Source organism: Schistocerca cancellata, chromosome 12 (genome assembly GCF_023864275.1).
Source record: "Schistocerca cancellata isolate TAMUIC-IGC-003103 chromosome 12, iqSchCanc2.1, whole genome shotgun sequence".
In the NCBI taxonomy this organism is placed as follows: domain Eukaryota; kingdom Metazoa; phylum Arthropoda; class Insecta; order Orthoptera; family Acrididae; genus Schistocerca; species Schistocerca cancellata.
This window is the reverse complement of record NC_064637.1, coordinates 167,659,398-167,679,386: the sequence shown is the minus strand read 5'-3', so window position 1 is coordinate 167,679,386 and position 19,989 is coordinate 167,659,398. Positions and strand designations below refer to the sequence as shown.

Genomic DNA, 19,989 nt, shown 5'->3' with positions numbered 1-19,989 from the left:
TCCAGAAAACACGAAAGGAACATAAAGTAGGGTTACAATCGTATTCTTGAATACATTTTAGCACAGTAAAACTTATAGAATCTCATTTAATTGTTCTGTTCCGTTCCAGGAAGTTAAGAAAAGCGTATCCCTTTGTAGTTTAACTCTTATTTTGTGAAACACAGTGTAAATTTTAAGTTCTGGTATCTGGAAACTTTGCACATATGGTAGTATGCAGAGAACAAAAGGTTATTCACAAGTTGTACAGAAACGAATAGGCCTAATTTTTGTAAACGTGTTTTTCTTCTTTTATTCAGTAATCTAACTTACTGCCACTAAAGTAAGTTTGTTTACATACGATTGAGATTAGACCTAATCTTTCGTAAACGTGTTTCCTTGTTTTTCAGTAATTTAATTTGACTTATTCTCACTAAAGTAAGATTTTTACCATGAGAGAAAAGTGCCTGACGAGCCATAGAATTGTTAGCTCCAGGGTTTGGTGTGATGGCTGCAGTAGTTTTTTTTTTTTTTTTCCATTGGGGTAACTGTAGCGGCTTGGGAAATGGGGAAGTGAATCAGACTCATCAGTGATTCTGTAGGATATGCAGTAGAGATAGGAAAATAGTGGAACTGGAGGGGAAAATTGCTGCCCCTCAGGCATAGTTAGAGCAGGCTAGGGAAGATCTGAACAGGTTAAGGAGGGAGAAGGGTAAAGAGAGGTGGAAAGTGGTAACAGGAGGAACAGCTAAAGCGCCTAAACAAGTCTGCGTTTGCAATGCGAATGATGTCAGACATAGGAGATATAATGGAGTGGGTATAAGCAAAATATGCCAGCTTTTTATATTTATGTCATATGGTATCATATTTTGGGGTAACTCCGCAAACTGAGAAAAAAAAAGTTTTAGAGTACAGATGCGCATAATATGTAAATCCAAGAACATCATGTCGAAACCTATTCAAAGAATTGGGCATGTTAACCACAGCTTCTCAGTGTATTTGTTCCTTAATGAAGTTTGTTGTAAATTATAGATCTCTTTTTCCAACTAACTGCTTAGTACACAGTATCAATACTAGGAATGAGAACAATATACATAAAGATTTAAAATCACTTACTCTTGCCCAGAAAGGAGTCCAGTATTCAGCAACGCATATTTTCAATATTTTACCAGCAACCATTGAGAATTCAGTTTCAGGCAAGGAACAATTTAAACACAATTTAAAAGAATTTTTGGTGGCCACCTCCTATCCCATCCATGAATTTCTCAACAAGTGCAGTAGCCCATTTTAATGAAAATTTATTATATTTTAACTTTTGACTATACTTGGTTGTAACAACCAAGTAACTAGCTACTGTGTGAATGATGGATTTAATGAAAGCAGATGTAAGTATTAAACCTGTAAATATTAGAAGTTTAATTTTAATTCATGTATATAATGTTACTGTTTATTGACTGAGGATCATTAAAATTAATGACACTCAAGTTTTTCTAATTATATTTTTGTAATGTGTTTATCTGACATGTTCCACACCCAGGAGGATCCCCTCTTTTGTGGGTCTATTGATTTGATTAATTATTCATTCCAATCAACAGATACACAAAAATATACAGATGAAAGATGGACAGAGATAAAGTAAAAAGTGATAAAACCTCAAAGCAAACTACTGTACTCTATTTTCTTTATTAAGGACAGCTGAAGATGACAACTGGGTCGACAGCACGAATAAAAATGTTCTCTTCTGCTTTCGGTACAGCAAATAAGCTTTTCAAATCAAAACTTCCGGTTTGTCTGTAATGGAAAATTTACAATATAAGTGTATTAAGTAGTCTGACTTATGGGCTTTTGATGTGAAAACTGAGGGCTGATCAGTCAACTGAGGAGTGAACCACGTTGGAATAAATAGAAGAGACAGAGAAACAAGCAAATGCATCAGAGAGCTAACTGGAACAAAAACACAATTATGTCGGTCACTAAAAAGAAACAGATGTTCGGTGAGTGTACTGCGAGTCATCTGCTGTCCCCAACTGACACGAGGGCAGAAAAGATCAAAATGAGAGCCCAACTGTGTGTAGCCGATACTTACGCTTGTGGGCCTTGCCGTCAGACTCCATGGTGAAGGAGATGACGACGCGCAGCATGTCGGTGAACGCCAAGGTCTCGTACTCTTCGTCGAGTGGAGTAGCACTCGTGAATAGCACGTGGTTGGGAATAATGTGACCGTCGATCACCTTCTGGTCAATTTTTTCAGGCCGAGGAAGTGGCTGGAGAAATTAAAACGTACAATGTAAGGAGCATATCTACAGAGCTACTGGAAGTAGGGCTGTTCCATTATTGGGCCAATAAAGGTGCACAGAAAAAAAATCCCTTGGTGTAAAAGTTTGTATCAATTTTCCATAAGTTTTATAAACACAACAGATACACACAACACAGACTTTATTCATCAACAATTATTCTCCTTCACTCTTTACACTGGTCTGCCAATGCTGGGATAGCTTTTCGATTCTGCGACTTTATAAATTGAGGGTTTTTCAGGCAAAGAACTCACTGAGCCACTTTCAGAGCACATTTTCCTCTGGGAATGTTCTTGGATAGAGAAGTTAAAAAAAAATGGCTCAGAGCACTACGGGACTTAACATCGGAGGTCATCAGTCCCCTAGAACTTAGGTTTAAGTAGTTCTAACTAACTTAAGGACATCACACACATCCGTGTGCGAGGCAGGATTCGAACCTGCAACCGTAGCAGTTGCGTGGTACCGGGCTGAAATGCCGAGAACTGCTCGGCCGCCACGGCCAGCCGGATAGAGAGGGAAGACGTCAAAATCTGAGGGTGTGAGACCAGGTGAATAAGGTGGGTGCAGAATGACTTTCCAACTCCTGTATAGTGTTTTTCATCAGTCTAGCAGAATGCTGGGAGGCGTTATCACAGAGCAGCGTCGCTTCACGCAGTCTCCCCGGTTACTGTTCTCAGATTGTATTTGCAAAGATGTCTCAGTAGCTGTTAATAAATGTCACCATTGCCAGTTACACCTCAAGGAAGCAATTTGTAATAGACCACACCATTGCTGATCCACAAGATGCATAACGTAACCTTTCTCGGATATGTGCAGTTGCTGCTTTGTTTATGCTCGACCATTCCTTTCTTTCTCTTAGGGATTAGCATAAGGACACCATTTCTCATCACCAATAACGATAGGAATGGTCGGTGCTGTTCACTGAGCCAATTCATCACGATAGAGTAGACATGCACACATAGCAAGCTGCTGATTTTTTGTGGTTTTTGGCTTACAGCGTGATATACCTGTACACCCAATTTTTGAACCTTCCCCGCTGCACGCAAATGTTTGCCAGTTGTCGAGTACGCCGATGTGGTTCGGCGTGAATTAATGTGTCTAACCGATCTTCGTTAAACCCCGAAGGCCTTCCTGAATCTCGAGTCACCGACGCTAAAACGATCGTCCTCAAAATGAGAAAGCCATTTCCTTGCCGTGCTCTGTCCAATAGTATTATCCCCGTACACGGCGCAAATGTTTCCTGCTGCGTCTGCTGCTGTAACCCCTCGATTGAACTCTGACAGAAGATGTCAGAAATGTTCAGATATCTCCAATTGGCACTCCATTTTCTAGTGTCCTCAGCTACATTTGTTATCTCCAAATGACTACATGACAATATGTAAACTCAAATAACAACTGATAAATATATGCAGAGCACCATAACACCAGCATGCAAAACAAAAATGTTACAAGTTTTTTCACCAATCTAATAAGCCGTTATGTGTCACAATGATTAAATAAAAAGTGACTATTTGAGAAATACAGTAAAGTTAATTTCTCAGTGGAATATAAATAATAGACAGAGTAAAGGTAGCCACTTGCAACATAATTGAGATGCTGGTCAATCAACAATCTGATTACTGCAGACTACTGTAGGTGGTGTCTGATGCATTTGCTCCTGCATTGCAGACTTTATCCGGCAGATAGTGTAAGAATTATGAAGTTGACTCGGTATTACGAGCAAATTCCTCTTTCTTGTGAGGGTTTTTTCTCTCTCTCCCTCCTCCTACTTGAATGTCAGTAACAGTGATACCGTGATGCACCTTTTGGAAGACTATGGGAATGACAGCTAAGTGGCCAGTGAACTGTGTGTTGCGCTTACCTGCAAGCTTACTCGTGATGCCGGAAGTTCCCGTACTCTTGCAAGGTGACAAGTATTTGCATTCCGGTCTTGAAATGCTTATTAAATAGTGGAACTTTAATATTTGGAGAATTATGACAGGGCGGAATGGCTGTCTGGTACTAGCCTAGTACTGCTGTTACGTGGCATTTAGAGGAAGAAAGTAAGTTTTTTTTCTGCTTCTGAATGTTTCTGTCTGCAGCACTTGAAATCTTGCTCTGGAAGATAAGTACAGTTTTCCTTGTAATTTTACAGTATCTCCAGTCAGTCCTCCTTTCAATACAATTAACACAAGTACCTGCAGCTGTTTTACTTCTGGTGATGTTATGTGCAACAGTTTCTGACAAATGTTTTTGCAATTCGATGTGGTACTTAGAATCGGCTGCTTCATCAGAAGACATGAAAGTGTTTCACGATGTCATACTGAATGTGGATATAAAACTTGAAGGCACTTTACAAACCACTGGTTAGACTGAACCACATTCTAAAAGGATTTTTCTCCTCTCTGCAACTTTTCCTGATACTGTCTATGTTGCTTTTAGCATATTCATTTTGTTCAAAATATGCAAAATAAGTTTATTATTGTTTGTTGTCAAAATAGACAATAAAATCCTCCACCCAAAATTGTGTTGAAATGAGCTAACAATGATTCATTTTGTCTCTGCTTCAAAAGTATAGATTGGGAGGCAGATTTGATAGTGTTTATTTTAGATACATTACACAAACACTATACAAAATAACCATATTTCACCAATGTAAGGAAATATTACATAATATTACCTGAATTGGTTCCCCTAGACATTCACTGCCAGAGTAGAATAAATACTATAGGATGCTAGAACTGTACTTTATTAGTGGGTGAACTTTTTTATGATTTTGTTGGGAAATTGTGGAAAATGTATGTTCGTGAATGATGGAGGCCTTTCTGGAAGTTTGTATTGATATACGTGGCCTGAGCTGTCGGTTTGAACGGAATGAAGCAGTGCTAGCTAGAGTGAACAACTCTCCCATATTACGCCAATCTTTTCTTATCCCTCCAACTCCCTTACTTAGCAACTGTTTCTCCCATTTATTTTGGCAGTGGTAACTTACAAATATTAATTCCACAAAGTATTATTGACAGTTCCAATATCTGACCGACAAATCACGCAAAGTTTTCTTACAATAATTGCTACTACTGTTGACGCGTAGTCTGTTTACCACATTATTTGAAAGATGACAAAGGATACCAACCTTGAAACCCTCATCCACAGGAATGAAGAAAGTGTGCTTGCCCTCCAGCTTGAAATCGTTTTGCTTCTGATTCTGGAAGACTCGTTGCCTGAATGATCTGTAAGGAAATGAATACATTTGTACACAACACAAAGTAAAGGACCATACAATTATCAGCAACATTGCTGTGTCGGTGAAAGTAAGAAAAACTACTGTATTAGATTATCTGTCACACATCTCAACCACAATAACAAAAGAATAGATTGCTACTCATCACACAGAGATGTTGAGTGGCATATAGGAACATTGAGAAAAAGACTGCTAGATTTTATTTTAGCTATTGGTCTAAGTCCTTTGTCAGATATATACAAATGGAGGGAGAGAGAGAGACCATCATGTCTGGGCACTTGGGCCTGAGCAAAGGGGACTACATTGGCCATGTGTTTGAATATGTGAGAGTTTTGTCTGCATATGATGAAGTACTCAGTCCTAGAGCTAAAATAATATCAGGCAGTCTTTTATTAATGTGCCTGTCTTCCACTCAACACCTTACTCATTTTCTTCTGTTTCTTTACTTATTTCCTTTCAAATATAGTTGTGGGGTACAGTATTTCTGTTTAAACAGTTTCATAGTTGGCCGTGATGTGCTGTATATGGCACTATATGGAAATACTCAGCTGCTACTGAATATTCTATAATTGTAATTCATGCTTCTGTTGTACAGTGTTTGTGTATAATGGGTTTTAGTTGTGATAAACGTCCTACTAAATACCCTATAAACGTAATTCTCGTATACCCAGTAGTGTTTATGTATGGTGGTTTTGACATGTTAAAATGACATAATCAAGTCACTTTGTGTCCATTGACATTATATTTTTTTTAACATGCACAATCACTATTTAGATACATTTGAATTTGTCATAGTTGCACATCGAGTCAACTACGATAGTTTTACCTTTCGTCTCCACCCTGATCGCCGTTCTAGAGGCAGGAAACTTGGTCATGTTATTTGTGTGAAGCATCTTATAAGCAACAACTTTAGCTTGGAACTCTTCCATTTGGTCCGTGTTCGCGTAGAAAAACAATAATGTGGGAATTGTGAGTCTGCCTAGATGCAAACAATTTGTTATTTGTTTACTTACTTAGTCCCCAAACTAGTTTCAGCGACAAATATCACCGTCTTCAGTGGGTTCTTTACATCTAAACCATGGACAAAATAGCGTAGTTATTGTGTTTGTATAACAACTTTTTTTTTTTAAAATATAGTTTTCTGTGGACCATCATCAGAACAAACTCTGCTAACGGTATACTACGCGTTCCACATTGCTGGCAACGAGTTCTACAAAACGCTGGTGACTACTTTGAAGGTCAGTAACAGGTGCAAACATGTAACTCTTTTGTATCGGTTGGGAATAAATAGTTGCCACTATTTATGTTCCAACCCTCGTACTTTCAATACTGCCTTATTTATTGTACGTTATGGAATGTTTTTAGGGTTTGTTGTCACTATTTGTGGCATATTTTCTGTTGCCGTTTTTCTCAGCGTACACCATGTCATCTGCAACTGCGTGAGCGGCTGTTAAAACAAATACTAACTGGTTTAGATTAGATTAGTACTTACTGCATAGATCATGAATACGACACTTTGTAATTATGTGGAATGTGTCAGGTTAATAAAAGGTATCTATACAACATATTACATTATACAAAATATTACATGACAATTTTTTTTTTTGGGAGGGGGGGGGGGGGAGGGGGTTGGGGAAATTACCCACTTATTATATCCAAAAAATTCATCTAATGAGTAGAAGGAGTTGCCATTAAGAAATTCTTTTACATGCTATATGGCTATCTGTCAGACTTTTGATGCGATTAGGTAAGTGACCAAAGACTTTCGTGGCAGCATAATTTACCCCCTTCTGAGCCAAAGTTAGATTTAACTCTGAATAGTGAAGATCATCCTTTCTCCCAGTGTTGTAGCCATGTACACTGCTATTACTTTTGAATTCATTTGGATTGTTAATAACAAATTTCATAAGTGAATACATATATTGTGAGGTCACTGTGAAGATCTCTAGATCTTTAAATAAGTGTCTGCAGGATGATCTTGGATGAGCTCCAGCAGTTTTTCTGATTACACGCTTTTGTGCAATGAACACTCTGATCAATGATGAGTTACCCCAGAATATGATGCCATATGAAAGCAGAGAATGAAAATAGGCGTGGTAAGCTAATTTACTGAGATGTATACTGCCAAAATTTGCAATGACCCTAATAGCATAAGTAGCTGAACTCAATCGTTTCAGCAGATCCTCAGTGTGTTTTTTCCGGTTCAACCCCTTATCAATGCAGACACCTAGAAATTTTGAATATTCTACTTTAGCTACCGATTTGTGATCGAAGTCTATATTTATTATTGGTATCATTCCATTTACTGTGTTTTGTCAAAGTTTAATGAGAGCCCATTTGCAGAGAACCACTTAATGATTTTCTGAAAAGCATCATTTACAATTTCACCAGTTAATTCTTGTGTGTTGGGTGTGGTAGCTATACTTGTATCACCGGCAAAAAGTACCAGCTCTGAATCTTCGTGAATATAGAATGGCAAGTCACTAATATATATTAAGAACAGCAGAAGACCCAAGACCGAACCTTGCAGCACCCCATTCTTGATTGTTCCCCAGTTTTAGAAATCACCAGTTTTTTGCATATTATGTGAACTGCTTATTTCAACTTTCTGCACTCTTCCAGTTAGGTAAGATTCAAACCATTTGAGCGCTGACCCATTCATACCACAGTACTTGAGCTTATTTAGAAGTATTCCATGATTTACACAATCAAAAGCCTTTGAGAGATCACAAAAAATCCCAACGGGTGACTTCCGCTTACTCAGAGCATTTAATATTTCATTAGTGAAAGTATATATCGCATTTTCCGTTGAAAAACTCTTCTGGAAACTAAACTGACATTTTGTTAAAACTTTATTTTTACAAAGGTGTGAAGCTACTCTACAATACATTGCTTTTTCAAGAATTTTGAATTTTGGATAAGGCAGTCAGAAGAGAGATTGGGTGGTAGTTGTTGACATCAGACGTATCCCCTTTTTTATGCAATGGTTTAACAATGGCATACTTCAGTCTATCTGGGAAAATACCCTGCTTCAGAGAGCTATTACGTATATGGCTAAGAATCCCACTTATTTCTTGGGAACAAGCTTTTATTATCCTGCTGGAAATGCCATCAATTCCATGTGAGCTTTTATTCTTGAGAGAGTTTATCATCTTCCCAATTTCAGCAGGAGAGGTGGTTGGAATTTCAGTTGTATCAAATGGTGTGGGTAAGGCCTCTTCCATTAACTGCCTTGCTTTTTCTAATGAACATTTAGATTCTATTTCTCTACAACATTTAAAAACTGATTATTCAAAATGTTTTCGACTTCCGGCTTGTTGTTTATCAAGTTTCCATTCGCTTTGATGGTGATGCCGTCATCCTGTACTCTTGGTTGCCCTGTCTCCCTTGTAATAATATTCCAAATTGTCTTGATTTTGTTATCAGAGGTATTAATGTCTAAGATGATGCACATGCTTCTGGACTTTTTAATAACCTTTCTTAATGTAGCATAGTAGTTTTTATACTATTTGGCTGTTTCTGAGTCATTACTCTTTCTTGTTGTTAGATACAGTTCCCTTTTGTGATTACAAGATATTTTTATTCCTTTAGTAAAGCCAAGGTATTTTGCATTGTTTCTTATAATTACATTTAACTACTTTCTTGGGGCAACAGTTTTCAAATTCTCTTGCAAGTGTATCATGAAATAAGTTATATTTTAAATTACACCCCAGTCTAACTGCTGAAGATTTTCCCTGAAATTTCTAATTGTTGAGTCATTAATTGAATGCACAACTTTGGAGGGTAGTTTTGAATTACTGAATGGAGCTATGTCATATACTGTAACTAGCTGAGCATCATGAACAGAAAGCCCATTCTCAACAGGACAAGAATTTATGTTTTTAAATTTATCTTGGTCTATAAAAGTGTTATCTATCAATGTGCTGCTGTCCTTTACTACCCGAGTAGGAAAATTAATGACAGATGTCAAAGTGAAAGAACCGAGCAAGACTTCCAGGTCATTCTTCCTATTACACTCTTTCATTGAATCAACATTGAAGTCCCCACAAATAATAATTTACTTTCCTCTATCTGACAGATAGCACAACAAGGCATCCAAGTTTTCCAGGAATAAATGAAAGTTCCCTGAAGGGTACCTATATGCTGTTACAATTGTAAAGGAGCCCTCCATCAGTTTAAGTCGACAGGCACATGCTTCTATATGTTGCTCTAGACAAAACTCTTTTGTATCTAAGCTCTCTACACAGTGATAACTTTTGACAAATATGGCAACTCCTCCTCTCACCTTATTCTCTCTACTCATATGTGCAGCTAGTTTATAACCACTGATATTTACCTTTTCCATATCAGACAGAATGTGATGCTCAGACAGGCATAGTATATCTATTACATTATCAGATTCAATGTCATCTAAACAAACCAGGAGCTCATCTACTTTATTCTTCAATCCCAGAATATTTTGGTGAAAAATGGGAACATTATTTTTTACTTTACTTTTGTGATAATCTACTTTTTTCTTTAATCCACCAATATTGAAACATCTGTCAGAGTTTGGGGAATAAATACATAAAGAAATAACGAAGTGTTTTGCATCAAGGCGGAATCACAATTCCCAAATATGTTATATGATTCGTGTTATCTGAACACAAGTACTCAATTAGTTTTCTTTCCCATAGCTGTTTCTCTGAACAACTTTAACTGGCCACAATAGTCGGGACTCAACTCACCCACCCCCCCCCCCCCAAGCAGAAAACTGCTGTTATCAGAACTGCCTGTGTTATATGTTTGTAATATTATGAGATATCACCGAAGATACGAAATTAGTCACCTTTTTGTTTCCTTTGTCGCATCTACCACATTGCTGGTCAAAGTTAACTTATCGCAGATCCAACTTTATCAGCATTCTCCCCCCCCCCCCCCCCCCTTTATATAGGGACTTGACGTATATGATAGTTGTATTCCTAACAGCTATGACTGTGCTGAACTCATTACAACGAAATAGTGTTTACTTCAGAATTTAAGAACAACCTACAATGTTTTACCTGAAGTTGCCTGATTGTCAGAGTAGTTTGTGCGGAGCAGAGCAAGTGAGACCTTCCCCGACACAAGTTCCCAAGATCTCAACTGCATTGAAGTGGAAACGAGTGAGTGTTTTTACAATATTTATAAATACGAATTCTTCATAAAATTTACAATAATAGATACGGTAGAGTAAATATGGTAGATTCATGATAATACTCATACCGTGCATGTTATCAGTTTCTTCTGCACAATGATTTTATTATTTCTTTATCGACATGTGACGAGTTACATATAACTATTACGCCATTTTCAAGTTCGTAGATATTACATACAGCATCGTGAAGTTCTTTTCTCAGTTTTTTTGCTCTTGGAGTTTGTTTGAAACAATGTGTGGTGCTCGCTTTTTATTGTGGACTAACTCCAACATCAATTTTTTGGAAATTTGGGATAAGGTCTTATGGGACCAAACTGCTGAGGTCATCGGTCTCTAAGCTTACACTCTACTTAATCGAACTTAAACTAACTAACGCTAAGGACAACACACACAACCATGCCCGAGGGAGGACTCGAACCTCCGACGGGGGGAGCCGCGCGCACCGTGACATAGCGCCTAGACCGATCGGATACCACGCGCGGCTCACTCCATCATCACAAACAGTAAAACACTCAGTTTAAAACGGCACAATAGCCTATGTAAGTGACGAGTTAATAAAATTAGCAGAATGTATAGCATAACGCACAAAAGTAAATAATGAACACAAATCAAGAAATCACAATTAATACTTACCCGAACACCACAAGAAATTCATATTAGTATGGTATTAATATTTGGAAATTAATTTACAGTTTCATAACGTTGTATATAAAATGCCCTATATATGGTCCAGAAAAATGTAGACGCTCTTTATAGGTAATATCTTTGGAAAAAGGACAGATGATCGCAATTTTGCATGGTAGTGTAGTCTACTGTTTTCTGAGCAGATCTCGGCACGCATTTTTCAGCAGAAGACAGTGTAGCAATGAAGAAGTAAGATTGCGTTGCCCAAACAACAAAGCCGTACTGGAATACGAAAACATGATGGAGGTACAACTGCAATGGCGTAGTGTGTACGAAACTCAGGCACTAACAATTGCAACGTCTTATCGTATCTGGGATAAATCTGAAGTCGAGAGTACTGTTCAGGACGTGCGAAAGGGAAGGGAAGGTCCGGCCAAAAACATGGAGTCCAGCTTGCAGCGCTGCTCTGTGGCAACATTTTACTAGGTCACCTCAAAAATCTTTGAAAGCGGGGTAAGCCGACCCAGCACATGACGAATTCTGAAGACTGCAAAGTGGAAAGTGTACATTCCAAGATCGCTGCACGCTACGAACGAGGACGACCCGGATCGAACAGTGGAGTACTGCGAGTGGTTTGAAGGCACATTTTTGCGAGGATGGACGGTTATACGGTCTGCCGAGGCGGAATTCAAACTGAATTTTACAGTAAATCGGCACAACTGTGTGTAATGGGCTCCCGAAAATCCACACGTTAATGTGTGGTGTGGTCTGTCATCGCGCGCTTTGATTGGCCCATTCTTCTTTGGGGGTTCCGTAACTATTGAGGTATAGCTTCGTACACTGCAAACATCGACTTCACCTGCCAATCGAGAGGTGTTTGTAAATGAAAGATTATACCGACAACACGATGGCGCTCTGCCTCGCTACCAGAGAGATGTGAGAGCCTTACCTGCATGAAGGATAAATCGAATGCCCGCCGTGGCAGCTCAGCGGCACCGACGTTGTTTGGCTGCTAATGGGGGTCACTTTGAACCTTCCCCCTGTGCGAGAATTTATTTCTGGATACGCACACACCTCAGCTCTACAACCACATAAATATGCACTCATTTTTGCTACAAAACTGAACGGACTGTACAACAGTTAACTCTTTAATTTAAATGTAGCACCATCACTGGAAACATACATGCCTGAGTAATTCACTCCTTTCTGAAAAAGGGTCAAGGTTGTCTTTCGTTTCAATAAGGTTTCATAAAATATTATCCACTGTTGATCTATTACTTTAGAAATCAGTCCTCGCACAATCCGTAATTCCTTCGAGATACGTTTCTAGTCTCGATAAATAATGTTTGTTAGGCATTTTGTATATACAACGTCGAGTAATGATATCAACTGTATTTGTTGCTGGTAAAGGGATCTTCTCTTTCATATACAGGACGAATTATTTCACTCTTCCGGAATTTTCTCTTGTTTTCAAACACAGACAGTTCGCTTACGGATTTTCTCCAGCATACGTAGATTCCTTATTTTCAGGTATTTGAAGGTATTGAGTCACACGAAGTTGTACATTTTTTCCTTTACATTTAGAGAAAATCCAGGATTTCTAAAACTACTACAGAAAATATGGCAAGGAATGCAATAGAAACACGGGAAATAACTGAAACAATTATAAAGACCTTAACAGACAACGGAGATGGTATCTCGGAGGTGTCGATGTCGGTTGGCACTACTGGATAGATTTAAAAATGAAGACACGTCTACGAGAACGAACAACAGCTCCACTACAATGGATAAGACCGAAGCAAAACGATTGATGTTGTGCGGGCACGTATGCCGTCTGAGAATACACTGGCGGCCTGACATGAAGGAATGGCTTCCAACTAAAGAAGAAGAAGAAGAAGAAGAAGAAAGAGCTGTGTCAGAGAGGACTTTGTGGGTGGAATATTGCAGAGATAAGCGACTTTGGAAGCTATGATGCGAGAGAAACAACTATGTTGTATTACTTCGCAAGAGAGTCGTTTGCTTTTGTTCTAAAGCTCTTTCCATATTTGCTGGCTTTAGCGTGAAGAAAGTGCTGCGTAACGTTACATCCGCATTAAATAATGATGAAAAGCATGTTGTTTCTTGTGTCTTACCAACAGAATCGTGAAGAGTACAGCAGAAAATTTGACTGGTGGAAAAAGAACTAAGCAGCCAGTGAGAGTTTTTGGTGCGATTATTAAAATCTGGCAGGAAGGCTACTGTCACGCACCACACGGCCAACAAACGACAACGGACAGTTTCGTCGGCCGGAATGTGCTTAGTGTGCACGGGCGACGAAGCGTCTGGTGGGGGGGGGGGGGGGGTTCTGGACCCACCTCCACAGTGTGGACCCCGGGTCGGAGGTTCGGTTCGGCGATTTCTTGTGTCTAACAATATTGGCGCATTGAAAGGAATATGGAGACTGAGCTCTGGGCAATAGGTTCATCGTGAACGGCAATGTATATGGGTCCATACCAAACGGGACAGCAAAAACAAACGAAAAAAAGTAGTTGCTCGAGGAGAAATAAGTGAGCTGCTACATTCTAACTTTTTAATGGAGAAACAGCTCTCCTAAAAAAGGTGTCGTCCTTGGAAATTTTGGAGCCTGCACAATTCGAAGTCCTTAGCCTTCATTCTCAAAAAAATTATGAAACAGTCCGTATTCCAATTCAGTTTTAAGGTCAGACATTAATTTTCGTGCACCACATTGCTCGCTACTTTTTAAAAGAGAGATGGTCCACCTTCTTTTCCTGATGATCAGCTTTTTGCAATGAAATAAATGCTACCCATGAGACGACTGCTAAATCCCTTCTTTCTTCGTAATGTCGGCTGGTAGAACTGTTGTTCTAATACGTTGCTTTTTAACAATAACTGATATCTCTGCTCTAATTTTCGTAGTCCTGAACGTTAGACCCTCAGTCTTAGCAGTGCTGTAGCTTGTAATGGTACTTGAATTACGTAACCATTATGGTACCTCACCTGAACCTCTCGATACCAGTAATATTCTACTTCATTTCTGTTAACTACTTAACATATTTCTGAGACAACATTCAGATTTGATTTCATGTGTGATACATCGATATGTCTATATTGCAATGATATTATTCTTATGTGTATTATTTCTTTTGTCACTATGATCTTTGACGTACTTGTAACTCTGATTTTTGGGCACGTAAGCGATAGTTAGTTAGTTAGTTGTTGAGTTGCTAGAGTGTCGGACCTTGAGAAAGTCAAGTGTTGGACGACATGTTGGAAAGACGCGTATTATAGTTGGCTTATAAAATGCGAGGAAGATGTTTTCAAGTATGTTTTGTATTGTGACGTGACGTTTTGTGTGTTACGCGATATTGCAATAAAAGCAATTAAAAGGAAGTGTAACTTACATTCGGAGTGCTGATTACTTTTTTTACATCACTATTGTGCTAAGTTTGAAAGGTTTAATCTCCAATAATGGTTTGTGAAGCGCATCTACATAACTTTTGAATATAGCAGAATAAAACTTAGGCATCTTTGCATCCGAGCTTGGAATCATAATCACCTAGATTTTCAACGGTTGAGCCATGATTTTAGGAGACCAGCGTGCGAAACACAAAAAGATGAGTGCCTAGTTTTTTCATTATTACATGAGATGACTATTAACTGTGATCTAATGACACCTACCATTTAATGTGACTGTTGTTGCCCGAAACTGCAGTATTTAGCAGCGTGAGCAACACCGCAATCGTTATTAAATTCTGACCTTTGTTGTAGTAGGGTTGTTAGAAGCTGCAGTAGTGTTACTAATAAATAATACGTTCAGGACTACGGAAATGTTTCCTTCCACCGGACTTTCAAACGTACAACTGTCGACAGAATTGCTGCTAAACGCATTCGTTCCAACAGCGACACGAAATGGAACTGAAACGCCAAGCTAATATCGGGTAACTATGAAAACCGTCGGGGGACAATTGAAGGTTTAAATGAAATAGTCGGCGGTCACGTCTCCAGTGCAACGGCTACAACAGAAGTCTGTGGTTTCAAAAATAGCCTCCCAGACTTTGACTATCTTCTCTCTGTTTTTCAAAGCACGTTTTCGAAGAGTAAAAGGCATTTCAACTATCTTCAGAAAAAAAACAGTGATGTGGAGTTTTGCAGCTGTGTTGCGTCAGAAGGCCTAGCTTACGCGAAGGACTTAAGAAATGAAGCTAAATTGATCGACTTTTTAAATTCCATAAAACGCTCGACTAATCTGCTGCCTGAAGCTTCCACGAATTGAGATGAAATGAGGGACGAATGCGTTGGGAATCCATTGATGTCACAATACTAACAGGTGTACTTCCAGGTACCGGAAAATATTGTAACACAGCTGGAAATAAGACTTTCACATGTTGATAAACTCCTCTTACATAAATTAGGCGATGCTACCCAGTATTTCACTGTAGACAGTTTGGATTCCTTGTAGTGCGCCGGCCAATAGCTCGCTGTTATGTGTACAACTGGAGACTGTATTTTTCTTTCCAGCGTAAAGCATCATCTGAGTCTGTCAGTTTGGGAGGTGTTATAAGAAGAATGAAACGGACCGAATTCTTCCAGAAGTTTCTGAACTATTTTATGTAATTCCTGACATTTCTGCAACAAATGTTTCAGCTGAAAGGAGTTTTATTTTTTATTTTTTTTTGTCTGAAACGTGTAAAAACGTATCTGAAGAACAGTGTGGCCTAGGATGGCAGGCCGGCCGGAGTGGCCGAGCAGTTCTAGGCGCTTCAGTCTGGAACCGCGCGACCGCTACGGTTGCAGGTTCGAATCCTGCCTCGGGCATGGATGTGTGTGATGTCTTTAGGTTAGTTCTAAGTTCTAGGGGACTGATGACCAAAGATGTTGAGTCCCATAGTGCTCAGAGCCATTTGAACCATATTTTAGGATCGCAGCTCTTGCTTGTACCTCAGTTGAAAAGCCAGTACTTGAAAGCAGACACACATCGTATGATGATATATCGAAAGATTCGGGAAGAAGAATAACCACCGAGTTAGCTTGTTTTACGAGTAACAACGCTCAGACGCCCTATCTAAAATGCCATTATTAATTATTATTATTATTATTAGTAGTAGTAGTAGTAGTGGTGGTGGTGGTGGTGGTAGCGGCGGTAGCGGTCGTTAGGAACGGTAGGTATGTGTACATTAATTGGGAAGGGAAGGCGATTTTCCAGTGTTCAGGCCCATGAGCCGCCACTAATAGACGGTCTCGTAGAAAGTAATGTCTGCCACGGACTGCAAAGCACAGACGAGTCTGATGGCAGCTCTCCGTAAAATCATCACGGACGGAGATTTCAGGCGCCGCCGGACGGTTCCTGGATGGTCGGGAAACCTGCTGCTGGGAGCCGGAGACTCACACGACAGGCTGCCCCACCTTCTTTTACAGTCGTTACTGCTCAAACATACGACGCGTATTCGGAACTGAGGCTAGGCGCGCACGAAATACACCGACGGAACACAAATCGCAACACCACGAAGGTTTTGGAAGTTCGTAGACGTGTTTCTCCATCTGAAAGATGACGCCTATTCAGATTTCGTACGACAGTGGCGCCATTAGCGTCACTATGATGATGCAAATCAGGTTTGATTTGAATACACGCTTTAACGGTAGTGAGCGTGCGCGCGCGCGCTTAGTTGGTGTTGGTCGAGAATGCCTTGAAGACGATAGAGATACCATTACGAATACCGCACCGAGTTTGAATGATGTCGTGTAATGCAGCTACAAGGATCTGCGGTACTACAGAAGGACGTAGCCGCTGGCAGCAGTGGTCACCAGAATACCGGGTCCCGAGCGGCCACTGGCACAACCGAGAGGGAAGACCACCGTGTCCAGCGTACGGCTGCAGCAGCAGTCGGCACCACAGTGACACAACGAACCGTTACAAATCGGTTACTTCGAGGGCAGCTCCGAGCCATGCGTTCCACTCACCCCAAACCACCGACATTTCCGACTTCAGTGGTGTCACGCGAGGGCTCACTGGAGGCCCGCTATGCTTTCTGACGACGGCCATCACGGGCACAGACCCAGGTCACGAGGCGGCCAGCAACCTGTGCGCGTGCTGGACACACTGGATCTAAACCTGGAGCTATAGCCTAGGTTGCGATTTCGTACGACAGCAGGAGCAAGCTAGTGCTTATCCCACGCACCCTGACCGCAAATCTGTAACTCGGTGTGGGTGATGCGCCGTGTCGCGCTGCCACACGTGACCAGCATTTCGTGCGGTGGTTTCCAACAGGATAACGCTCGTCCGTATACCGATGTTGTAACCCAGCAAGCTCTACATGTTGCCTTGTCCCGCTGCATCACCAGATCTGTCTCCAGTCGAGCACATACGGGACTTCGTCGGACAGGTTTGGCATCCAACATTCTGGCGGGTGTTCTGCTTGTTAATACACCAGCATTTCACATTTGCAATGGTTTTTCTCGCGCTTACATTAACCTATGTAGTGAGAGACTCACCGGACGCGGTGCAGGCCCAGGTCGAGGTTCTCGGACTGGTTGAGGAACTGGAAGGCGTCCGGGTTGTAGAGCTGGCCGGACGTGGACCAGACGGGCTCGAGCACCGAGTCGACGACGTGCAGCACCTGCTTCTTGCCGTGCCGGTTCACCGCCTCGTAGTTGGAGCGCTCGGTGAGGACGCGCGCGTTGTTCACGAAGATGGTGTCGCGCCGGCGCGTGATCCACAGCGGCGGGTTGCCGTCCAGCTCGGACAGCACCTTGTGGCCCAGCTGGTCCAGCGAGTGCGCCAGGTTCGCTGCGGGCAGAGGGGCGCGTCAGCGCTCGCCAGGCCGAGTGGCTGCTTTCACTGCCAAAGGTTCGCCTCCACTGCGGATGGCGGAACGTCAGATACGTCACTAAAACAACACACCCACGTCTGCCCGAGATCCCGAGGCGAAAGCCTCGACACTTTTATCCGTCGGAGGGTACAACCACTGCTTAGCACTTTTTATTTATTCTTCGAAAACCACCCACCTTTACCGTACAAGATCCGTGAGCGACACCACTAATCCCGCGCCCGGGTTCAGGGATTTTCTCTGCCTCGCGATGACTGGATGTTGTCTGATGTCCTTAGGTTAGTTAGGTTTAAGTAGTTCTAAGTTCTAGGGGACTGATGACCATAGATGTTAAGTCCCATAGTGCTCATACCCATTTGAACCATTTTTTGACACCACTAATATACAAAATGAGAATGCTGACACATTTAACTAGCAGAAAGCAAAACCTCGTGCTGAATAATTCAAAGAATGTTTGGAGGATACAAAATTTTAGTGACTGGGGAGGAATCTCAAAGGGAGTTCCACACTGTTCAGTTTTGGATCCACCCCTACGCCTTCCACTTAACATTCGACAACCAGAATTGGCACTTTTTGCAGGCAATACTAGTGTTACAAATTCAATTAACAAGAAACCAACAGAACAGATTTTTAATGACGTTTTTCAAAGAATTAACTAGTTGTTCTCTGATACTGGATTATTTCCACATTTTGAGAAGACGCACTATATTTATTCCTGTACAACAAACACAGTCATACCAACAATTAATGTAGCACACGGATGGGAAGACAGTTGTGGAACAATTTTCTGGGGTAACTCGTCACTTGGAAAGAAAGTACTGACTGCACACAAGCGAGTAGTAGCAATTATATGTGGTGTTCAGCCGTAGTCGTAATGTGTTCAAGAAATTAGCCGTTTTAATTGCAAAGCCACAACACATATATTCGCTAACGTAACTCGTCATTAATAATGCATCGATGTTGAGAATAACAGTGACGTCCATACTCAAAACACTACAGTGTAAAATGATCTTTATTACCATTATCAGAGCAGTCAGTGGCTCAGAAAAAGAGTTCAGTAAGCAGCAACAAAAATCTTGGATCGTATATCCAATAACATAAAATGTATGATGGGCAGCAAAGGAAATTTTAAATGTAACCTAAAACCATTTGTCCCGGACAACTCCTCCTATTGCATAGAAGAATTTTTATTTAAACAGTGGTACATTATTTTTTACAAATATTTTTAAATGTAGTTCCACGAGTACGACTAAAAAATGTAAACAATAATCCTGTGGACACATAGTGTAAACTGCCTAGTTCCACACTTCCATAAAAGAATCGTTTAAATGACCTACGGAATATGTAACTAACTAATTGATAAATTTAACATTTAAGGACATTAGTACATCTTGTAGGATGTAGACTACATTGGTATAATTTGTCGAATTCCAGTATCATGGTCACTTACGAACAAATGCTAATTTTGAACCTCAAGAACACATTATAATGTTCTAACAAACGTGGCAATCTAAGCATCTTTATCCCGGTATTTGATAATTGTGGCTTCAGAGCTTGCATACATCTTCGCAGTTTGTTGAACACATTCACTAAGAGTTGATAATGTGGGATAACCTCATTGCTGCAAACTATCTTTTGGTGTCATGACCTCAGTTCTGAGCATTCCACACGAGAAGTTCTTCAGTAAAATCAGCAAATGGTTCTGAGCACTATGGGACTTAACTGCTGTGGTGATCACTCCCCTAGAACTTAGAAGTAGTTAAACCTAACTACTACAACAACTCACACTAATAACAGGCAGGAGTTGACTGGAAACAGAAGTTGCCTATTTGTGTCCTTTGTTGCCCTCGACGACGTGCAATTATTTCATACTTT

The 19,989-nt window shown here is 40.5% G+C and overlaps 1 protein-coding gene across 8 annotated transcripts in view; it reads right to left on the bottom strand.

Annotated features, from left to right (window-relative positions):
• LOC126109689 (fasciclin-1) overlaps positions 1-19,989 on the bottom strand; it is a 670,295-nt gene that overhangs the window by 97,550 nt on the left and 552,756 nt on the right. For all 8 annotated transcript variants that reach the window (XM_049914739.1, XM_049914738.1, XM_049914740.1 and 5 more), the window contains exons 3-5: positions 17,780-18,074; positions 5,383-5,479; positions 2,063-2,240 (exon numbers count right to left, since the gene is read on the bottom strand). In XM_049914739.1, coding sequence (XP_049770696.1) covers positions 2,063-2,240; positions 5,383-5,479; positions 17,780-18,074 — 570 coding nt within the window. The remainder of the gene's footprint in view (positions 1-2,062; positions 2,241-5,382; positions 5,480-17,779; positions 18,075-19,989) is intronic.